This window comes from Martes martes (genome assembly GCF_963455335.1).
Source record: "Martes martes genome assembly, chromosome: 10".
In the NCBI taxonomy this organism is placed as follows: domain Eukaryota; kingdom Metazoa; phylum Chordata; class Mammalia; order Carnivora; family Mustelidae; genus Martes; species Martes martes.
This window is the reverse complement of record NC_137898.1, coordinates 41583804-41608038: the sequence shown is the minus strand read 5'-3', so window position 1 is coordinate 41608038 and position 24235 is coordinate 41583804. Positions and strand designations below refer to the sequence as shown.

At 35.1% G+C, this 24235-nt stretch overlaps 1 protein-coding gene across 1 annotated transcript in view; it reads left to right on the top strand.

Annotated features, from left to right (window-relative positions):
* PRMT3 (protein arginine methyltransferase 3) overlaps positions 1-24235 on the top strand; it is a 129025-nt gene that overhangs the window by 60050 nt on the left and 44740 nt on the right. Inside the window, exon 11 of the mRNA XM_080816665.1 lies at positions 12897-12975. Within this exon, the coding sequence (XP_080672791.1) occupies positions 12897-12975 (79 nt within the window). The remainder of the gene's footprint in view (positions 1-12896; positions 12976-24235) is intronic.

The following is a 24235-nucleotide window of genomic DNA, read 5'->3' as shown; positions in this document are numbered from 1 at the left end:
TCAATGCAATGTCATTGCTTGTATGTTTATTTTCGTAGACAGATGTAGCTAGTTTTTTTTTTTTAATATGAAAAATTTTGAGTTTATACTGATTTTTCCAAATTAAGATTATGGAATTTTTAAAGCTTTTAATTTTATACTTATATTTCTTCTCTACAGAAAATCTTGATTTTTAAGATAATGCTAATTACTTATTGCCTTTATCATGTAATTGCCTATTGTAGTTTCACAAATTTTATACCACCTTTATTACTAACAGTAAGGCTTCTACATGCAATTGAAGATTTCCTTGTAATTTCTTTTGTTCTAGAATATATCATAGGAAATGCACAGTGTACTGTGTTTGAAAGTCATTTGAAGTAATTATTTTCACTGGTTAGGTAACCAACGTGACATACAATCAGATTTATTTATTTCCTGTTCTTCAATTTGGGACATTGTTTCTTCCTTTATTTAGTTTAATTTTGTGTTTTAATTATGAAGAAATGATGTGATTCTATTTCTTTTGTCTCTTAGTGAATAACCTTTTTTATGCTTTTGACTTATTTAAAAAATATTAGATATGTATGTATTTATATTTTCACTCTTGTGTTAAACAAAAGTTAGCATATTTTATAAATTGTTTTATATATATATATATGTACTCTAATAGAATTCTCTTTAATAAAAATACTAGCTAATACTTTAGTTGTAATTTTTAAAGTAGAATAGCCAGTTATAATTAATGGGTTTTTTTCCGACTTGTATGGGGGTTGAGAACACTTTTAAAACTTAATATTCAGGGTGCCTGGGTGGCTCAGTGGGTTAAGCCTCTGCCTTCAGCTCAGGTCATGATCTCAGGGTCCTGGGATTGAGTCCCACATCTGGCTCCCTGCTCAGCGGGGAGCCTGCTTCTCCCTCTGCTCCCCCTGCTTGTACATGCTCTCTGTGTCAAATAAAGAAATAAAATCTTTTTTAAAAAAAAATATTCTTTGGGGCACTTGCCTCGCTCAGTTGGTAGAGTACACAACTCTTGATCTCAGGATTGTTGTGAGTTTGAGCCCCACGTTGGAGAAATAAAACCTTTTTTAAAAAGTAAGAATTAATACTGCATTTCATACTCTTATCCTTGGAAACAATCATGATTCTGTAACTCTGGAGTAAGACCCTTAAGTGTATTTGGAAAGATCTTGAGATGATTCAGTTTTGCCTTTTTCTTTTTCTTTAAGATCTATTTATTTATTTTAGGGGGGGTGGAGCATGTGAGCAGGGAGAGGGGCAGAAGAGGGTAAGGGAAAGAATTTCAAGCAGACTCCCCTGTGGAGCCTGCTGTGGGCCTATCACAACCCTGAGATTATGACCTGAGCTGAAACCAAGAGTCAGACGGTCAGCCGAGTGAGTCACCTAGGCACCTCTGGTTTTACCTTTGATAGTCTTGCTTATTGGACCTTTTGCTGCAGTTTGAACAAAAGAACCAATTTGACTCTCCGTCTTTTGTTCATTAAGTGAGAGTGCCATCTAGGGGAAAGACCTTTAAGATGGTAAAGTTTTTAAAACTTCAGAAGAGTATGCAGAAGGAAGGAAGTAGCCTTGACAGAGGGTTGAAAGCACATAATAAATGGTAGCTGCTATTATTATTATTTTATTATTATTATTTTCATTTTTCTTGCATGGAAAGGAACAATTAAGTGAAGTAATAATAAAATAGGAGCTGCTCTGACAAATAGTTGTTATATACATGTAAAATACTTTTTGACTGAATAATACATAGAAGTTACAAATTTCATCTTGTCTTTACACTACCACTCAGGACCTACACTGAATCCCCCAACAAAATCTGTTACCAAATTCTAGTGTATCCTTTCTGAAACATTATAATAAGTTATAACATATGTCTCTACTTCTTGTCACATTCATTCATTTCTTCAACAAATATTGGGAGGCTGCTATGTGGCTGAGGCTGTTCTAGGCAGAATAAAGCAGTAAACAAAATACATGGCAAGCCCCACCCTTATATCTAGTTTAGAATAAGCATATTCTGCATATTATCCTACACCTTGCTTTTTTCTCCTCTTTTAAATCTATAAATTTCCCATTATGACTACTGTAGCTGTATCCTGTAAATTTTTTGTTCAACTCAAAATATTACCTTGTGATCTCTGCTTTGGTAAATGAATTATTTAGAAGTGTGTTGTTTAATTTCTAAATGTTTGGAAATTTTTTAGGTACCTTTCTGTTAATGATTTATGATTTAATTTGGTTGGTATCAGGGGACATAATGTATATGTTACCATTACATTAAATTTGTTCAGACTTGCTTTATGGCCAAGAATATGGTCTGTTTTGTTGAGTGTTCCACATTCATTTAAATGAATGTGTATTCTGCTGTTGTTGAATGGACTGTTATATACTTGTCAATTGGGTCAAGTTGGTTGACAGTATGATTCAAATCTTTTAAGTGCTTATTATTTTAAGTCTATCTGTTCTATTAACCACTAAAAGAAAAATAATGCAGTTTCTACCTATAGTTCAGGAGTTGTTTCTCTTTTGACTTCTGTCAGTTTTTGCTTCAGGTATTTTTATGTAGTTTTTAGGTACATACACATTAGAGTTGTTATGTATTATTGATAAAGTTTGGCTTCTTTATCATTATGAAGTATTGTTCTTTGTCCCTGTTAAATTTGGTCCTTTAGTTTACTTTAACACTTTTCTCATTAATTGTGTACTATTCCAGACACATTTTAACATTTACAAACAGATTTGAGTGTGTGTTTCTTTTGCCTTCTCCCAGACTATTGCATATTATATAACTAGTCATAAAATCTTCCTTTTAATAAATTGTGAAATACAACATGCACAGAAGATAGGATAAACTTACAGACGAGTGTAAGAAATAGTTATATATGGGGGCCTGGGTGGCTCAGTGGGTTAAAGCCTCTGCCTTCAGCTCAGGTCATGATCCCAGGGTCCTGGGATAGAGCCCCACGTCGGGCTCTCTGCTCAGCGGGGAGCCTGCTTCCTCCTCTATCTCTGCCTGCTTCTCTGCCTACTTGTGATCTCCATCTGTCAAATAAATAAAAAAAATCTTTAAAAAAAAAAAAAGAAATAGTTATATAATGAACACCTGTGTAATCATTAGTTGGATCAAAATATAGAAAGCAGCTGCCAAGTATCTTTTCAGCTTTCTTCAAATATCTTTATATACTGATTTCATCTTCAGATGTCTTTTTTTACATATCTTCTCAAATATATTTAAATTTCTCTTTTTATTTTTTAATTGTGTCTGCTACAACTTCTTTCCCATCCCAGAAAGCTTACTCTACTCTACTGACCTCTGTGGTAGTCATTTACTTGCTTTATGTTTTTGCCACTTACATTTATATTCCTAATCAGTTTAGTTTATATTTTCCAGTTTTTGAGATTTATGTAAATGGAATAAAAACATAACTATGTTTTTGTATTAAAAATAGCTTTTTGCTTGCTTCACTAAGTCATGTTTGTAACATTCATCAATAATGCCAGTATGGATCATTTGTTCATTTTCATTTTTGTATATTCTATTATGTGACTGTTTAACAGTATGTTTATTATGCTACAGTTGGTGGACACTGGATCATTTCCGGTTCTTTCACCATGACAAATAATAGTGCCGTTGTATACAGGTACATGTGTGCCATTACACTCAAGCGTGCTTTTCTACACGTTTATCTGGAAGTAGAATGGCTAGATAACAGGGCGTACTGCTCTTCTCCATTACTAGATGATGCCAGACTTTTCTTATTAAGGGTTGTGAAACTTTTTTTTATTGTTCCATAGACTTGTCAACACTGGACATTGTATGATTTTGTAATTATTGCCACTCTGCTAGTTAATAGTAGTTTCTATTTGTGTTGAATTAGTAATGAGGTTCACCAGCTCTATATGTGATTATTGGCTCTTTGGATTTCCTGTTTTGTATAATTGTGTATAATTCTTTGTCCATTTTCCTTTGGATTATCTGTTTTTTTCTTTCCTTTTTTTTTTTAAGATTTTATTTATTTATTTATTTGACAGTTAGAGATCACAAGTAGGCAGAGCAGCAGGCAGAGAGAGGGTTGGGGGAAGCAGGCTCCCCACTGAGCAGAGATCCCAATGTGGGGCTTGATCCCAGGACTCTGAGATAGTGACCTGTGCCTAAGGCAGAGGCTTAACCCACTGTGCCACCCAGGCGCCCCTTACCTGTTTTTTTCTTAATGAATAGTGTTCTTTGTGGGAAGTAAAGATATGTGTGTGTTTGGTATCTTTTCAAACTCTGCCTTTTTAATTCTTTTTATGTTCTTTTGATGAACAGAGGTTCTGAATTTTAATCTAGTCAAACTTATGTCTTTTTCTTTATAGTTAATACTTCTACCCCACCCCAGAACATGAAAATATTCTCCACAGACTTTATGTCTTTTTAAGCTATTTGTAAGTCTTTAATTCACTTAGGTAGTTGTGGGAATAAAAATTGTCAGTCTTTCTGGAGGCATTTTGATGACACAGATCAAATTCTTAAATGTGCATGTCTTTTAATCCAGAAATTCTGCTTTGAAGAAGTTTATCTTAGCCATATATGTAAAACATTGAAAAGATGTCTGTGTGTATATGTGTGTACATATACATGTTCAAAACATTATTTTTCTTACCTATTCCACAGTAAACAAATGCAAAACCTACAATATTCTTGTTGCATGATAACAGCGGCCATCTTGCCTTTGCCAAGTGTGTGACTGTAACACCTGTCTCAGTCATTGTAGAGCTGTCAGTAAGGAAAGTATCTCAGTATTTTCTCTATAACATTTGTGATACATTCATTCGCATTAGCACATGTTAAGTTGAAAGAGGCCAGAGATAGACTGGGGAATCACTGAAAAAAACTTTACAATTCAGGTATTCAGTGTGTAAGGCTATTATAAATGTTAACAGTGAAATAAATAAAGATTATATTATATCCTGTAAAAACTGAAGTTTGGTACATTTTTAGCAGAGAGCATTGTAGATTAGGAGAAAGTACTGATCTAATTACTTTTTGGATGTCTTTAGAGCGGTTCTCATGGTGAAGGGTATCCAGTTTTGCCCACCTGGGAATATTTGGGCATTGGGAAATGTATGGAAACATCTTAGGTTTTTATAGCCGGTAGAGGGGAGGCGGTTAGGGAGGAAGAGAGACAGGAGGAGAGTGCTGGTGGGCCTGTGGTAGGTAGAAGCCAGGAGTACTACTACACATCATACAGTGGACAGGATTGTCTCCACAAGAAAATATTACCTGGCCCAAAATGTCAGTAGTGCCGAGGTTGAGAAACCCTTTAGTTCTCATTCCTATGCACTGATAATAACTCAACTTCTAAATGAGATCATATTATAAAGGACACGTAACCTAATATGGGACATCAAGGAAGATTTTCTTTAAAAGGTTATCATCATTAAGAATATATTTTGTCACACAGATATACAATAGACACTTCCTTAACCAATCTGCATTTAATTCAGCAAATTAATAATGTTCTGCGTTCTCTCTGTATAACGTGCTAGATTTCAATGGCTAACTGAACACTTAAAGCAGGTAAATTACCTTCAGGGTGCTCCTCCTGTTTTGCTTGTATTAGTTGTGTTATAGGTTTACCAAGAGCTGATTGTGTTAGTTTCCCTGCTTCTTTATATAATATCAGTTAATATTAGCATAAACTATTGAACACACTATAAAAAAGATTCCAGTTGAGTAAAGTAGTGAGTAAAACGATTGTGACAGAATAGAAGCAAGTAGGTGGGAATTATGGAATTCAGAGATTCGCCACTTGGCAAGGTACCCTTAGATTCTTTTTTCTATTTTAAAATAACCCAAACTGGAAATTACTTACAGTACATTATAAGTGTGGTTTATGCAATGAAAATTGTGATGATCCTCATTGATAGATTCCCCCTTAAAGAGTATTAGTTAAAAGGGACGCCTAGGTGGCTCAGTCCTTAAGTGTCTACCTTCCGCTCAGGTCGTGATTGTGATTCCTGGGTCCTGGGATCGAGTTCCGCATTGGACTCCCTGCTCAGCAGGAAGCCTGCTTCTCCCTCTCCTACTCCCCCTGCTTGTGTTGTCCCTCTCTGTCAAATAAATAAATAAAACCTTTTTTAAAAAGTATTAGTAAACATATCTACATTTATTTGTGTTTTTTTCTTAAAGCGTCTTGTTTTCAGTTAACAACCAATTAATAGTCCTAGTCACTGTAGGTAACAGTTCTATCTACAGTAAATTTTATAGAACTGAGAGTAGTATTGGAAAAAAGTATCATGAAATATTTATTATGCTTCAGAAGTATACTGAAAATTGGGTTTAGATTTTGTAGCCAATCTTTTATTTTTATATTTAGATAAATTCAGTTATTATTTGTCACTAGACTTTCCACAGATTAACTCTTCATTTTATCTGGAACTCTCCCCTGCCTCTCTTTTTTAATAATTAATTCTGCCTCAGGGTGTATCAGTAACTCAGTTATTTGTACTAAAAAAAAGAGAGAAAACTTTATACTGAATGTATCAGAAGTATCTTTTATCACTAATTTATTCTAAGGAGATATGAACAGACATTTTAAAAATAAGGTTCCCATTTCAATGAATAATGTTAATATCTTAGTCCCAGATTTAATCCAATGTGTTCCTTTTGTGGTAACTAATTTTTGAAGTATAAATGCAAATTTTAATTTTAAAAAAGTAAATGTCTCTTTGGAAAAAAGAGTGCCCCATGAGCATCATGGGAGAAAATATTGGGTATAATTCTCTTCCAGATGGCACCCCTACAGGTGAGGCAGCAGCCTGTGAAATTACAGTCTGAATTACACTGCAGATGAGCCGGGCATTTGGAGGAGCGCCTTCTGATATCAGTAATAAATGACTTGGTTCAGAACCAAGGACAGTTCCCAGGAAATTAAAGGCTGTTCTATCACGTAGAGAGCCTATAGTAAAATGAAGTTTAGCAAAGTGGAAAGTTGAGAGAAAGGACAACAGTTAGCAATACATATATAAATCTTTTCATCTGCTAATATTTAAAGCTAGGTATGTTAATTTATTTCATAGATGTCATATATTGGTTCTACATATATTCTAATATTTGCATTGATTTTCTAAACTGATAATTTTCATAATGTACAGTGCTTATACCCAGTTGCCAACTAGGCTATCACTCTGACATATTATGACTCAAATACCTATTATAAATTCTAATCTTATTTGATATGTTTAATGGGAAATTTTTCATTTCAGAACACTCGAGTCCTTAATTACAAAGGTAATATAATACAAACACTAAATCTTATTCTCATTTAGGTATATCAATTTAAGAAGCAACATGGGGGGGTTCCTGGGTGGCTCAGTCATTAAATGTTTGCCTTCACCTCAGGTCATGATCCCAGGGTTCTGGGATTGAGCCCCTCATCGGGCTCCCTTCTCAGCAGGAAGCCTGCTTCTCCCTCTCCTACTCCCCCTGCTTGTGTTCCCTCTCTTGCTGTATTTCTGTCTGCAAATAAATAAAAAAAATTTTCTTTTTTTAGAAAAAATCAATATAAGATAGTTATTCAGAACGTGACTCTGTAGTTAAACCAAGGTTCAAATTCTGGGTCGTTCAACTATTTCTGTGACTGTGAGCCGTGTTTTAAATCCTGTAGTTTATGCCAGCTCTTGATCTCAGCCCAGGTCTTGTTCTCAGGGTTGTGAGTTCAGGCACCATGTTGGGCTCAAAAAGCGTTCTTAAAATACCCAGTTTTATTAAGTACGAGAAAAATAAGAAAAAGCGGGTACTGTTTCATTTTTAACAAATATAATAATGTGTGATACTAATAACTCTTATTTTTTTATTTATTCAGAAGTTTTTTACTGAGTTCCTACAATCTACTAGCCACATTTATAGCCCTCAGGAATGCACCTTCAAACAGTATAAAGTCCTTGCTCCTCTTGGACCTTACATTTTAGTCAAGAGTTAAACACAAAAATAAACCACATTTTAATTCATGAGTGTCACAGTGAAGTACAAAGTAAGGTAAATAGATGGAGCTTAATAGAGGAAAAAGATGCTATTTTATGTGGAGACATCAGGAAAATCCTTTTTGAGGAGGTAATAGTTGAGCAGAAATCTGACTGCTGAGTGAAATGAATGACCAATGAAATTGTCAGTCTTCACTGAGTCTAAATGTGAAGAAATATTAATCTGTTCTTGGTTTGAAGGAATGCTTTTCCGCTGATTTACTAGTTTAGCTAATCTTTAAGTTAAGGCTTACAAACTGCTTCGATAGATCGGAGCCTCATCATATACTTACATAAGCAATACCTCGATACTGAAGTACAAAATTTATAGCTATAGAATACCATTATTAATCGTACAACAGTGCAGAGAGAAAAGGGAGATAAAAATGGGGAAAGGTGAAAGAAGAAAGACTTGCATTAGCCTTCTGCTTCCATCCATATTAGCCCAGTTCTACGACATGGTAGCTGAGCCCACATAGTGATTTCTACCAAATTAAAGAATTATGTGATACAGTTTTTCACAGGTTTTATATATTAACCCTGTGCCAAGAACTGTGCTAAGTCCTTTACCTGTATCAACAAAAGCATTTGATTGTTTGCTTTCAGAAATTCTCTGATCAGTAATGATGACTGATTGAAAAAATGGCAAGGAACAACATGGCATTTATTGAAAGAGTATTTTTGCTGCCAAGGATGATTATCTTTCTTTTGTTTGTTTGCACTTGATTTTACTGTTTAATTTAGCAGCAATAGGAATTGAATCATAAAACCAGTGTCTTCTAAGGGGAGCAAAAAATCGTCCAGTGTTATTCATCCAGTCACATGACTTAAGGCATTGAACTTCTCTATTGTTGATGTCTGTAATGTGATATTAGGTTGTTTGAATAGTTAAAACCTTAGGAACTATCTCTAATATGGTTTAATCAGAATTGTAAGCTTAGTGAAGGTAATCATTATAGGCTATGTGGAAAAATGTTTATTGATGTTAACTATTTTAAATAGAAGCAGACATATGGGAGTGTCTTAAGTGTAAATACCAAAATTTGAAGTATTAAATAAAGCTGGTTTGGGGTTTTTTTGTCTTGGGGGGAAAAATTCCCTGTGATTATCTTTGTGAGAAGAATCTTAACGTTGGAATTGGCACTAATTTGGCCATTGTGACCAAATTATTTTTGGGGGGGTCTTAAAATTCTATTTCTTAATGTAAAGAAATTTTGAGTGTTTTATATTTTTTTGTATGTGCACACATATACATAATCTTCACCGGTCTGAAAGAAGTGACACAAGAAAATGTATTCTCTAAACCCCCTGGAAAAAGAAAAAAGAGGAATTCCAGTTCTGACTCATGGGTTGTAATATAGGACCCATTGACTAAATAAACATGAGATGATTCTGGACAGCCTGGTAAAACTTTATTTTCTAATTATCAAATATAATTTTAAAATTTTGATAAGCCTTCACAAATATATTTTTTAAATAGCTCTTAAATTTTAGGCTAAATTAATAAGATTTATTGTTCTAATCTTTTATATGTATTAACATATTTAATCTTCGGAACAGCCTTATAAAGTAGAATACCTTAGTTGTCACTTTATAGATGAAGAAACTGAGGCACAATGATATTAATTTGTCCAAGGTCATATAGAGAAAGGGGGCTCCATGATGTGCCCAGATGGCTCAGTCAGTTAAATGTCTGCCTTTGACTTATCTCATGATCCCAGGGTCTTGGAATCGAGCCCCCCCCCCCAAGCAGGGAGTCTGCTTCTCCTTCTCCCCCTGCCTCCTCCTCCCCCCTCCCCACTCATGCTTATGGGGTCTCTCTCTCTCTCTCAAATAAATAAAATCTTTTCTAAAAAGGGACTCCACTGGGATTTAAACCCAGGAGTATACCCTTTTCACCACTATTGGCATTGACTGTAGCACCGGTTTAAAATATGCCACAATTTAATTTCTAATGGATAGCCAATAATAACTTTATCATAGATATAGTAAATAAGCATGTTGTTAGAAGGAGCTACTTTCAGTTACTGATGGAAAAGAGTTTGGTTTATTTGTAGTACATGGAGGTAAGACAGTTTGGACATAGGAAGCAAATACTTAGCTTTTTGCCAACTACTTTGAAAGTTAATACTAAAAACAGTTTGACACAGTGCCAAATCAATGACAAACTAATTTTTTTTGCCCCCTTCCAAAAAAGACTAGACATACTAATGAATATTTAGTACGTATCAAAATGTGAATTAATTTATTTTATTTAAATTAATGTTTTAACATGCAGCAATCTTGCAAATAGGGACTGTTTTTTCCCTATCAAAATGTTTTACCAGCTGATCTTTTTCCTTTGTCTGTGCACACATATACATAGTCTTGGCTCATCTGAAAAAAGAAGTAATACGAGGAAAACAGAAGACTTCTCTTTGAATAATTCAATTAAAATTCACTTTAATCAACACACGAATGCTTATTTACAAGGAGTTGTGTGCATAGATCTGCATGAATTATGTCAGATTGATAAAAATTTCTTAGTTGACTTCCAAAAGTTCCTTGCTATTTGAATACACAGATAATATTAATAGTGAACAAACTTGTAAGAGTTAGACATATTACTGAGATGCTCTAACCAGAAGAACAGCTTCCACCAAATCCTTAATTTTCCTAATGTAAACAAATTAATAAAAGGCTTTGTTGCTAAGTTTTCCTTTTGTAGACAAGTATTTTCTTTTCAGTGAATTGGCATGTTGCTGGGAGTGGGTAAACATCAATGTAGAGTTGCTAGTGGCAGTTTAATTAGGTGGGTTTTTTTTAAAGTGATTCAGGCTTGTGAGCTGTATTTTCTATAAATTTAAATGTGCTGTTAATCTTTTGTGAAGATTTGGGGCACCTCAGTGGCTCAGTTTGTTAAGGGATCTGCCTTTGGCTCAGGTCATGATCCTCAAGTCTTGGGATTGAGTCCTGCATGGGGTTCCCTGCTCAGCAGGGAGTCTGTTTCTCTCTCTGACCCTCCCCCCCTCTTATGCTCTCTCCCTCTCTCTCTCAATCTGTCTCTCTCAAATAAATAAATAAAATCTTTAAAAATAATGATAATAATCCCTTGTGAAGATTATCCATCTCAAGTTTGCAGGTTTTCCTATTCTAGAGACCCCTTTAAAAAGATGCGATGTTGGGGGGTTGGGGAAGTAGGAAAAGAAAAAATGAAAGAAGATGGGATTGGGAGGGAGACAAACCATAAAACACTCAATCTCAAAAAACAGACTGAGGGTTGCTGGGGGGAGGGGGGACGGTAGAGGGTGGTGGGGATATGGACATTGGGGAGGGTATGTGCTATAATGAGTGCTGTGAAATGTGTAAACCTGGCGATTCACAGACCTGTACCCCTGGGGATAAAAATACATTATATGTTTATTAAAATAAATAAATTAATTTTTTTAAAAAGTCTTTGTTCATGTGGCTAAAGAGTATTGCATTTGTCCTGTCAGTTATTTGTGCACAGAACAAATGAGTAAGTGAGAACAGTTTTTATTTAGAATGCTGTCATTAGGGCAGAATTCCTGTTGGTTTGCTGTGCTAAGCACTGTACTGAGCACTTACTTGACTCTTCCTGCTGCTCCAGGTGGGGAGCAGGGTAGACTCTAGAAAGAGAAAGACTGACTCAAGCTGTCTTTGATCGATCCCTTACTCATGATACCAGTAGTGGTAAATTTTCTTTTCACCTGTGCTATGATTATCCTTTCTGGGTGGAGGATTCATTACTGGTGTCTAAAATCTGGAGTACTGCAGGGCTGTATTTCATGAACATAGAACACAAGTTTTGCAAGGTATTGATAGGTGTAAAGTAGGGGAAAAAAGAGATTTGTAAGCAAAAGGGTAACATATAGTTAAGATATGTTCAGTAGTCCTCTTTACCGTAACACTTCCCAGAACTATCAACGTGATGACGTGCATTATGAATCTCAAGAGGAGGATAAAGCATCTGGGGTTTCTTAAAGATTCCCTCCTTTTTTTTTTCTTTCTTTCTTTTTCTTTTCTTTCTTTCTTCCTTCCTTTATTTATTTACTTTTTTAACAAAAGAGAAACTCACTGGATAAGAAGCTCTTTGGGAAATGCTATTCTAGACTAGGCTTTCTTTTTTTTTTTTTTTAAGATTTTATTTATTTATTTGCCAGACAGAGATCACAAGTAGGCTGAGGCAGGGGGTGGGGAAGCGGACTCCCTGCTGAGCAGAGAGCCTGATGCGGGGCTCGATCCCAGGACCCTGGGATCATGACCAGAGCTGAAGGCAGAGGCTTTAACCCGCTGAACCACCCAGGTGCCCCTAGACTAGGCTTTCTTAACCTTAGCCCTATCAACTTTTGGGGTTGGACCGTTCTTTGTCATAGAGCTTCTTGTGCATTGTAGCATGTTTATCAACATTTCTTGACTTTACCTGACTAGATGCCAGTAGCACCCTTCCTTGCCCCCTGGTTGTGATCATCAAAAATGGCACTAGATATTGTCAGATGTCCTCCAGTGGACAAAAATCTGGTTGAGAACCACTGTCTGGATTAATACTGCAATATTCTAGGTAATTAGAGGGTACATTAACAATTTCTGTCTCAGATTTTCCTTTTAATGAGGAAGAAACAATGGTCTAGAAAGCAGAAGCACAGATTAAGAAGGTTCAGTACATTTGACTGTAATAAACTGTCTGAGTCCACTTTATACCCTGGCCTGATTTTTTAAATGTACTTGGAGAATTTAATGCAGAAGGTAACTTCAAACTTTGTAGAAAATTACATGGCAGAGACCAAAAAATATCTTTTATAGAGAGAGTAGCCCAGATATTTAAGTTGACATACTTATGAGGATATTGATTACACATTTCTAAAATCCTTTTTTTATGTTTATTTATGCAGGGCTATTTTCTTCTTTTTGAGTCTATGTTAGATTCTGTCCTTTATGCAAAGAACAAATACTTGGCAAAAGGAGGATCGGGTGAGTAAAAATTCTAGTTTTAATAATGTAATTTTAGTCTGGCAGAACCAAGTGAACCTTTGGATTTCAAATAAACTATGCATGACTGAGAAAGTTCCCAATAGAAATGAAAGATGTTTCCATTAGATGAAGTTTGAAGACAGTCGTTTACTATACTGTTGATAGTAGAACATTATAGAAGATATGCAGGACTCCAAGTTAATGGTATTTCAAGAATGCTTTGTATAAAAATACTAGTGGTAGGATTAGCTTTGGAAGCTATTTGATGTTGAGATCAAAATCTTAACAGAAACTGCTTTTGATTTTTAATCCTTATGACATCTAGGTGTTTGTTTTTTTCTAATAGAGTATTTCATACTAGGTTGGAAAGTACCTACTTTACTGGAAAATTTTCCGTGACCTCACTATATAAACCTGTCATCTCTGTAATTTAATGAGAACATTTAAAAAAATGACTTTATGAAGTGCAGCATACCCAATAAGTATTTTATACTGGATGTACTGGATTTTTTATCAGTATTTTTTATTGGATCCCAATAAATTTGGAAAGCTTTCTCATATTCTGTATACTGTAAGTGAGATTGTGTTGTTATAAGCCTTCTGCTGTGAACAGTTATATACAAACAGTCCGTTTCAAGGCAGGGATTATATTTTATCCATATTTGACTCTTGAACAAGCTCTACTGCTCCTGGAACATAGATAGAGCATCATGTAAGTTTATTGAATCAAGTCATTAAAACTGAATTGAATGGCATCTGTCTCCCTTCATTCACCTCTCCCTGAACTTTCACTTTCTCAAAGCTTCAAGATCAACAAGTGGTTTCTGTGGCCAGAGTACAGTTGTTAAAATTATTATGTAAAGGGGCACCTGGATGGCTCAGTTGGTTAAGTGTCTGCCTTCAACTCAGGTCATGGTCTCAGGGTCTTGAGGTGGAGCCCTGCTTAGTGGGGGATTCGCTTCTCCCTTTCCCTCTGTCCCTCTCCTTCCCTCCCCTCATCTCATGCTTTCTGTCTGTCTCAAATAGATAAATAAAATATAAAATCTGAAAAATTATTATGTAAAAAAAGGTAGATGAAAATTGGACATTTTGAGCTAATGACATAAAGCACTCGATCATAATTATGCCTCCTGCCCATCCATATTCTGTGAAATCACTTTGGCAATTATGGTACCGTAAAAATCAGTGAGGCCAAAACAAAGCACAGAAAATTCTCCAGTACAATAGAATTCTATTATACTAGCTTTTAAATGGTTTGCCTTTCTTTTTCAAAATACTTTCATTTATTTTATCACTATATTTCCTGCAAGCATTTCAAGATGTATTACTGATCTCTGACATGAACCTGGCTAGAATTTTTAGATATACTTTACCCTGCAAAAATCGGCTACATCTATCTATAGTTGAGTGGCTTTTTTTAAAATGACTGTTATACTTAGTGACTGAAACTAATATCACTACCATTTGTTGATTGTTCTACTAGCTGCTTAATACTATACTTTTATTTATATTATTACATGTATAATCGTCACAACAGCCCTTTGACTTTAGAAACAAAGGTGTCCTAGAGGACGCATATTAAGTGGTCAAGCTTTGACTATTTTTTTTTAAAAACTGAGATCTGCCAATTCCAATATTCATATTCTTTTCAGAATCCCTTTTTGTATCCCTACTAAAGTGTACTTTTTTGATTCTGATTCTTGCCTTGACATTGTAGGAAAGATTCAGGAAACTGTTTCCATACCTCCCCGAATGGTATTCATTGATCTTACTGAAGGACTGACAGCAACTTAATGCATTTAAATGGAACTCTCAGTGAAATTCATTAAGAACTTACAGCATGAAAATAATGAGGTTATAGTTGATGAAACAGTAACAGAGTATTTCCCATCATCAGGGATGAATTGGAGTCTCCTAAGTCTAGTTCTTTTCATATTTTTATATAGCTCGTATTAGCATTAAGGTAATCTGGAAGCATATTGAAGAGAGGGCAGCATTTAACTGCCTAGGCAGTGCTATTGAATGTTGCTCATTGACAGAATTGAGAAAAGAAGGCAAAGTCGGAAATGAGTAACGTGAAGTAGACCATTTAACTTCTTTTGTGTTTGAGTATGCCTAATGAATATCACCAGTCATCAGGTGCTCGTTCTTCTGTTACAAAGCAAATTTTTCTTTTATGTTTTTCTGAAAGAAAGATTTAATAAGCAGTTAATGCAATGATTTTTTAAAAAGAATGATTGAATTATGAGAGGGGAAAATACTAAAGATTCATATCAGCATGAAGGGACCACAATTGATATTTTTCCATGAATTTAGGTTCAATTTATGTCTCACTATACATATGATGGTATGGAGGAAGTCCTTTATAAAACACAGTCAGCCAGAGTGTATATTCTCCCTGTTATCACCTAGCAAATTCTCCAGTATTTTGGAGGTATTTATTTACCACTATTACTACTAATAAAAATGATTTTATAAAGTTAATGAAAATGTATTTACTAAAGATTGCTTCTACTATTTTTAGCTAAGATTTATAAAGTACTAGTTGTGTTCAGGAACCATAGTGTTTTACATTCAGCTAACCTATAGATAAAGAGGAAAACTAAGAAAATGATATGCTGTGGACAGGGAGATGGGTTAAATACCTAATGGGTATAAGGAGGGGCACCTGTCATGAGCACAGGGTGTTGTACATAAGTGACAAATCACGAAATTCTATACCTGAAGCTAATATTGCGTTGTATGATAGCTAGATGGAATTTAAATTAAAAATTGGGGGGAAAGAATGATGTGCTATGACCTATGCATATTTTTACAACTAGAATTAAGACAAAAACAAGTTTTAGGATTATTACCTAGAATGTATATATTTTATACTCTAACAGTGTCAAATACTACATTTTACAAAAATTGGAAAAAGAATGCAGGAGGCAGGTGGGAAGAAGCGTATATACTTGAGTTGCATTATCTTTAATAGCAAGAATTCATGGAATCTCATTTAAAGCTGACAAATCAAGTAATAGAATTGTAAGCACATTTAGCACTGCAGAGTTAATATTAAAATAGTAGTATTGATTAAAATCTAGCAGTGAGGATTGTGGTGAGAGACTATCTATATTGATTGTAGTGGTGATTATGTGACTGTATATATTTATCAAATCACGTACAATAATACACCAAAAAGGCCAAAAAGAGCAAGTTTTTTTTTTTTTTAAGATTTTTTATTTATTTATTTGACAGACAGAGATCACAAGTAGGCAGAGAGGCAGGCAGAGAGAGAGGAGGAACCAGGCTCCCCGCGGAGCAGAGAGCCCGATGTGGGGCTCGATCCCAGAACCCTGGGATCATGACCTGAGCTGAAGGCAGAGGCTTTAACCCACTGAGCCACCCAGGCGCCCCAAGAGCAAGTTTCATTATTGCATATAAATTATACCTTAATAATAGTGACATTTAAAAAATGTGAAGTGCCATTTCCCACCTTGAAGTCAGTTGGACTATGACATGGTTTGATTTCTACTAAGCTGCATATTAACTCTGTGCCCACTTCTGTATTCACTGTTAGTATCATCAATACATTATCTTTTGAATTTAAAAAAAATATGAAAAAAGGGAAGGGAGGAATAAAGAAATATACTAATTTCATCATTGTTCATGATAGGAGATTAATAGTGTTGAAAATAGAGAACTGAAAGTATTCTGTAATGTAATTACAAAGTTAGCTATGAAAACAAAAACACAAACTTCCTAAATGTAAGAACTAATCCTTGGGAAAAAGTCCAAAAGATCATGTAGTGAACTACTTAAAAACAAAAGAAAAATTACAGATACAGAAAAGATAAAATGGGGTAAAGGATGATCCAAAAAAATGTTTGTCATATCCATAAATGTAAACGGGTTAAACTCACCTATTCAGAGAAAAAAAATTCAGTTTGGATCACAAAAAAAAAAAAAAAAACAAAAAACCATAATTCTCTATACTTTATAGAGGCATATCTAAAACAAAATTATTTGGAAAAGTCTAAAGGATGAAAATGGATAGGCAAATCCCCTCATAATGAAAGTAGCAGTCATGGTGTTATTGATACCAGACAAAAGGGAATTGGAGCAAAATGTTGTATAATCAATCATATGAGTAGGGCTTAGAGCTAAGACATAAAAATCATACCTGTATTCATAGATAGTCAAAAGGTTTTTGATAAAATATAATTTATATTCTTGATTGTTTTAAATGAGAAAATATGAATAGTGAGATATCAATAAATATCAATGATAAATATATTATATAAATATAATAAATTAAAAATACAAATATAATAAATTAAAATAAATATAAATATCAATAATAGCTTATATGATAAAGTATACTTATCTCAACTGAAAATCTGTATCATGGTTAATGGGGAAATACTAAACACATTTCCTCTATAATTAAAACAGGATTTAGATGGCTACTATTACACCATTATTTAATATTTTACCAGCAGTACTAGTCAGTGCTGTTAGAAAAGAGAACGTAGAAGATAAATCAAAAAGGGGATAAGGGGCGCCTGGGTGGCTCTGGGTTAAACTCTGCCTTCGGCTCAGGTCATGATCTCAGGGTCCTGGGATTGAGCCCTGCACAGGGCTTTCTGCTCAGCAGGGAGCCTGCTTCCCCCTCTCTCTCTCTGCCTGCCTCTCTGCCTATTTGTGATCTCTCTGTGTGTCAAATAAATAAAATCTTAAAAAAAAAAAAAAAAAGAAAAGTAGATAAAACCAGTTTATTTGTAGATTTTGTGATTCAGACCTAGGCACTTCAAGTGAATCAACTAAAAAATGATAACAAATAATAAAATAGTTTAGTACATTATTGAGCTACAAAATAACATAACTAGAAATAAAACTTATACGCAAACAGCTTTACTACTAAAAGACAGAAAAAGGATAAATAATTTTAAAGATAGACCATGTTCTTACAAAAAGACAATCAGTGCCATAAGGATATTGATTTTCCCAAAATTAATTTAAAATTTAGTGTAATCCAAAACCATTGAGATTTGTTGAAGGTAGATGACAAGTACATGAAAGTTAATTATGCTCTTTTATTTCTGTGTGCATTTGATATTTTTGTAGGATAAATTTTATAAAATTATAACGTAATTCCAACAAACAGTTTTGGTGTTTTTAATTAGGATTTTTTAATTTTTTGGTAGTAATGTAAAGGAAAACTGAGATAGAAGGGTGTCAGTGTGGGGGAGCAGGGGACAAGAAGGCTAGTGGTACCAAATTTAAAACATATTACAGAGCCTCAATAATTAAAACAATATTCTTGAATGGACAGATAAATTGAACAGAATTGAGAATCCTGGTATAAACCAAATAATATACGGCATCTCATATAATTTACTATAGTAAATTATATTGAGACAGGTAGCCCTCTGTGTTAAAGTAAAAAAAAAAAAAAAAAAAAGGGCGCCTGGGTGCCTCAGTTGTTAAGCATCTGCCTTGGGCTCAAGTCATGGTCTCAGGGTCCTAAGATTGAGCCCTGAGTTGCCCCGTGTCAAGATCCCTGCTGAGCAGGAAGTCTGTTTTTCCCTCTTCATTTGCTGCTCCCTCTGCTTGTGTGTGTTTGCTCTCTCTCTCTCTCTTTGTCAAATAAATAAATAAAATTTTTTAAAAAAGAAAACACAATAAATTATAAAGTAAAAAATGCACACAGTGTAAATATTACATGAGTCAAGATTAAATGCAGAAAAAATAAAAATACTGGAAGGAGACATAGGTTATTTCTTTATAAACTTGGGAAGTGTGGCTTTCTAAACAAGAACTTAGATTCAGATGCCTTTATTAGAAGAAAGATTGATATATTTGATTATATAAATAAATTTCTAAATGGCAGCATATGCCATATGCAAAGTCACATGAGAAAGTGCAGACTGAAAAACTTTTCAATTCCTGTCACCAACAAAAAGCTAATTTCCTTAATATCCTACAAATAAGACCACAAACCCAATAGAATATTGGGCAGAGAATTGAATGGCAGCTCACAGAAAAGGAATACAGATGACTCTTAAAAATGTGCTCAGTCTCTGTCCTCTTAAGAAAAATGTCCAATCTGAGGACTCTTATTCAAGGTTACACTGAATACTCCTGTGTTTTTCTTGACGTTGCAGCTTTGACATTAAGGTCTGTGGTGCATTTCAAATTAATTTTGTGTGGGGTGTGAGGTAAGGATAGGTGTTAATATTTTCCAGCATTTTTTGTTGAAATGATTATCCTTTCCCATAAATTGTGTGGCATCTTTGTTGAAAATTAATTGGCCATATATGTTTGGGTATGTTTTTGTACTCTGTTCATTTGATCTGTAAGTCTCTTTTTTCATCAATACCATACTGTCTTAATTACTATAATTTGCTTTGGCAGTTTGGTCTGTGTGTGTGTATATGTGTGTTTGTGGTTTTTTTAAAATAAATTTTAGAATCTTACCAGTTTTGAATCTATCAGTCTATCAATTTTAAAAAGATTGCTAGAGGGACGCCTGGGTGGCTCAGTTGGTTAAGCAGCTGCCTTCGGCTCAGGTCATGATCCCAGCGTCCTGGGATCGAGTCCCGCATCGGGCTCCTTGCTCAGCAGGGAGCCTGCTTCTCCCTCTGCCTCTGCCTGCCACTCTGCCTGCCTGTGCTCGTTCGCTCTCTCTCCCTCTCTCTCTCTCTGACAAATAAATAAATAAAATCTTTAAAAAAAAAAAATAAATAAAAAAATAAAAAGATTGCTAGAATAAAAAAATAAAAAGATTGCTAGAATTAAGATAGGATTGACTTGAATGAATAGATCAGCTTGAGAATAATTAGCATCATAACAATGTATGAAGTCTTCTAAACCATGAACATAATACATCCTTTCATTTTTTAAAGCCTTTAATTTCTCTTGACACTATTTTGTAACTTGGAATGTAGAGATCTTGTACATCTTCTGTTAAGTTTATTCTTTATTAAAAATTGTATTTATTTGAGAGAGAGTGTGTGTGTTATGTGTGCATGAGTGGGGGAAGGGGGGACCTGGGAGAATCTTGAGCTGACTCCGCACTGAGCATGGAGCTCGTCACAGGACTCAGTCTCACCACCCTTAAATCATGACCTGTGCTGAAATCAAGAGTCGGACGCTCAACCAACTGAGCCACCTAGGCACCCCTGTTAAGTTTATTCTTAAGTATTTAATTTCTTTGGTCATTTTTACAAGTGGAAAGTTTTAAATTTCATTTTTCAGTTGACTACTACTAGTATAAAAATAAATTGATTTTTGTTTATTAACCTTGTATCTTTTGACCTTGCTAAGTTTACCTGATAGTTCTAGGAGTTGTTTTATGAATTCCTTAGGCTCTTCTATGTGACCAGTCATGTTGTTTGCAAATAGAGACAGTTTTTTACTTCTACCATTCCATACTTTCTTCCTTTAATTTGGGGGGGCAAGAGGTGCTATAAGTCTTTGAATAAAATAGGAAACAACTCCACTGAGATATAAATAAATAAATGAATAATCTGAAAGTCTGATTAAGAATGGAATGTTTACCGGGACGCCTGAGTGGCTCAGTTGGTTGGGCGGCTGCCTTCGGCTCAGGTCGTGATCCCAGCATCCTGGGATCGAGTCCCACATCGGGCTCCTTGCTCGGCAGGGAGCCTGCTTCTCCCTCTGCCTACCACTCTGTCTGCCTGTGCTCGCTCGCTCTCTCTAACAAATAAATAAATTAAAAAAAAAAAAAAGAATGGAATGTTCACCTAGTTTTTTAGAATCTCCCCACAAAATAACTACTAATTACAAAAGAGTAGATTTCAGCTTAGAAGCCTAGCAGTGTCCACCTTCATCAAGTAATCAGGGTTGACATTCTCAGGAATGGGTCAGATTAAAATTGTGGTCACATAGGGGCACATAGAAATAATTCATTTCTTTGAAACATCCTTAGAACTGATAATGGTTTTGTAAAATCGCATAGAAAATTTAGGAGCTCATGAAGGGAGATATCCTCTTCCACATTACTAGAAAAGAATGTTGTTTGTATTGCCTTTCATTACAAGCAAAATGAAAAGTTTTTCTCCCTCACAAAACTAGACTCACTTTTTTCTGGGGTTCTTCAGAATATACATCTTTGAGTTGTAATTATCAAGGTTATGAAGTTGAGGACTGCGTCCAATACAATGCACAATTACCAGGGCAGTCAGTTCCTAACTTACAGTTTTCTGATCTTGACAGACCATTATAATTTCTGGGGCCTTTTGTTAAAAATATGGATGTTCAGGCCCCACATCAGATCCTTTTGAACCAAAATGTAGGGGGAGAGTCCTGTTTTAAGAATGTGTTCATTTGGATCTCAGGGTCCTGGTATCAAGCCCCGCATCAGGCTCTCTGCTCAGCAGGGGGCCTGCTTCCCCACCCCACCCCCGCCTCTGCCTGCCTCTCTGTCTACGTGTGATCTCTTTCTCTCTGTCAAATAAATAAGTAAAATCTTAAAAAAAAAAAAGAATGTATTCGTTTGTTTGTTTTTTTAAGAACTTATTTAAAATATACATTTACCTTTGTATCACTCGAGGTTACTGTTGGAAGAAATAGAAATCTACCTTGGCTATTCAACAGAGCAGGACTTTATTAAAAGGATAGGTAGGGTAGATTTTTAGGTTCTTGTGAGAACTAGAAAACCGGGCTAGAAGTCTATGCAGCCAGGAATAATGTTTAAAGTTATGTTACAGGACCCCGTTAGAAGTGATTCCACTACCCTAATATTGGGCACTAGCTGACATAAGACATTGCTGATCTTACCAACAGCAGGCATTGCTGCCTCTGAGAAGTATCCAGAACTTTAGATGCTTATCATTGGTGGACGTAGGTCATATGTGTATGCCTAACTTACAAGGGAGTGAGCGAAAGGAAGCTTCTGTCATTTTCAGCCTCCATAGAGGAGGCAGGCCCTGCCTCGTTAACATAGAGAATTTCACAAATGGTTCAGAAGTGGGCAGCAAAATAGAGTGGCAGATACAGGGGAGTATATGCTTCACCAGTACTTCTGTCTCTGTCCACAGTTCTGCATTGGAATTTGCACTGGAAACCTGATGTATGTTATGAAGTCCCCATTTGCTTCTCTGCCTTCCTTGATATTCTTTTTTTTTTTTTTAAAGATTTTATTTATTCGACAGACAGAGATCACAAGCAGGCAGAGAGGCAGGCAGAGAGAGAGAGAGGAGGAAGCAGGCTCCCCGCTGAGCGGAGAGCCCGATGTGGGGCTCGATCCCAGGACCCCGGGATCATGACCTGAGCCGAAGGCAGAGGCTCCAACCCACTGAGCCACCCACCAGCCCCTGCCTTCCTTGATATTCTTTATGTAGAAAGCTAAATTGTACAGCTTACTCAGTGCTCCCTCATTTCTACTTGGTTGCTTTCCTTTTTAGTTTTTCTTTTTGCACCATGATCTCCTTCCCTAACTCAGCTGGAATAAGTAAAGCTGAATGTTTCCATTTCCTCACTTTGCCCTGACATTTTATTAATCTCCAATCTTTCTCAACCCCTTTTACCCTCCTCTTTCTCTGTTAACAAGTGCCCATTTACGTGGGGGGAGTGGGACTCCTCTTTCTCCTTCTTCCATTTGAAAAGCATAAAATGTAGCATCATGCATAATGCAAAGCATATAGACTTTGTGGGTAGACCTTATGTTGAATCCCTGCTTTGTCAGATAACTAGTTATCTAAGTTAGCTGATTAAGACTGGTAATTGGGCAAGTTACTTTACTTTCAGTTTTCTTATCTGTAAAATGAGGATTATAATCTAGCTTTATAGAATCAGAATCATTAAATGAGTTGCTTGAAATGAAATGCTTGCTCAAAATGGTTAATTCCCCTCCTGAGTTACATCTGGTAAACTACAGATTTACAGTGAAATGAGCTATAGCTAGTAAAATGAGATTAGTGTTAGGTTTATGCTTTATATAAGTTTTAAAATTAATTTAAGCATCATACTATTAAGACTTGACTTTCACACAGTTTATCTCAGTGTAATCAGTCACTGCTCATCGTTCATAGTGCTTGGAGGTTTGCCTTTAGTATTTCCATAATTCACTGTCTACTTTCTCATCTTCAGATCTGTGTTTTTCATATTTGTTATTTTTGTTTTGTTCAGGGATATTGTAGTAGGATCATTTTTCACTATTTTTCAATATATAATTTTTCAGTGTATCTTGCAGCTAGCTAAGCTGGGCCTAGTCACTATTTAATAAGTTAATGATGGGAAAATGTTTCCAATTTCCAAATAAGGGTTTTTTGAAGATATCTTTATTATATAAATTGGAAATTGATTTTTAAGCATATTCAGCTTCAGAATCTTTGCTGATTTAGTAGCTTAGTAGTATACTTCCCTTTATACATATCAGTCATTTTGTCATTGACTGTTTAAAATCCTTCTCCATATTGTTGACATGTGTTGTGAAAAGAATAGTTTATTTTCACTTATTATCTCCTTTTATTCTAAACCTTTTTACTCTCTGGTTATTTATATACATGCAGTGATGCCAGTGCTTACTAGGAATTATTTTTTTATGCATCTCAGTCTTACCCTTTAGTGTCCCAAAGTTTGTGAGGCATTTCTAAGGGATAAAGGATTTCCCATCTTTATCTATTCACCATGTGAGCTGTTCTAGTGACAAATGAATTCTGGGCAGTGAATCGAGAAGGACACAGATGTCAAAGCCATGAATTTATAAATGTTCTGTTAAGAGGGTGCTTTGTCCAATCAGCGCTTTGTTAATTTCACCTACAAAAAGGAATAATTATTCAATTATGCTTCTATCTGACAAAAATCAAATGACAAATGTGTCAGAATGTGAAAGTAAAGGGTTAGTCAGGATTCTGGCAGGTGGCCCAAAATTTTAGCCAGCTGTGAGGAGGTGGATATGGAACTAAACTGACCTATAATACTGATTACAGGTCCTTTATGAATATTCATACTTCTTAGTAACAAAGATAAAAAATAATTTCCTTTCTAAGTGCTAACAAATAAACCATGATTTTCTGTATCTTTGTGAAATGTAATTACTTGAAAAGTATACCTCAACCCTAGAAAAAGTAAAGTCAGATTCCTCTTTCGTTTGTTTCTACTTATTACCAAGCTATTTTTAAAGTTTTTAAAATTTATTTTAGTAAATTGCATTTTTTCCTTATGAAAACGTTATCCTTATTTCTTGCTAATATTACTAGTATATCATAGTGCTTGATACAGAGCCAGAGGTCAGCAAACTTTTTCTACA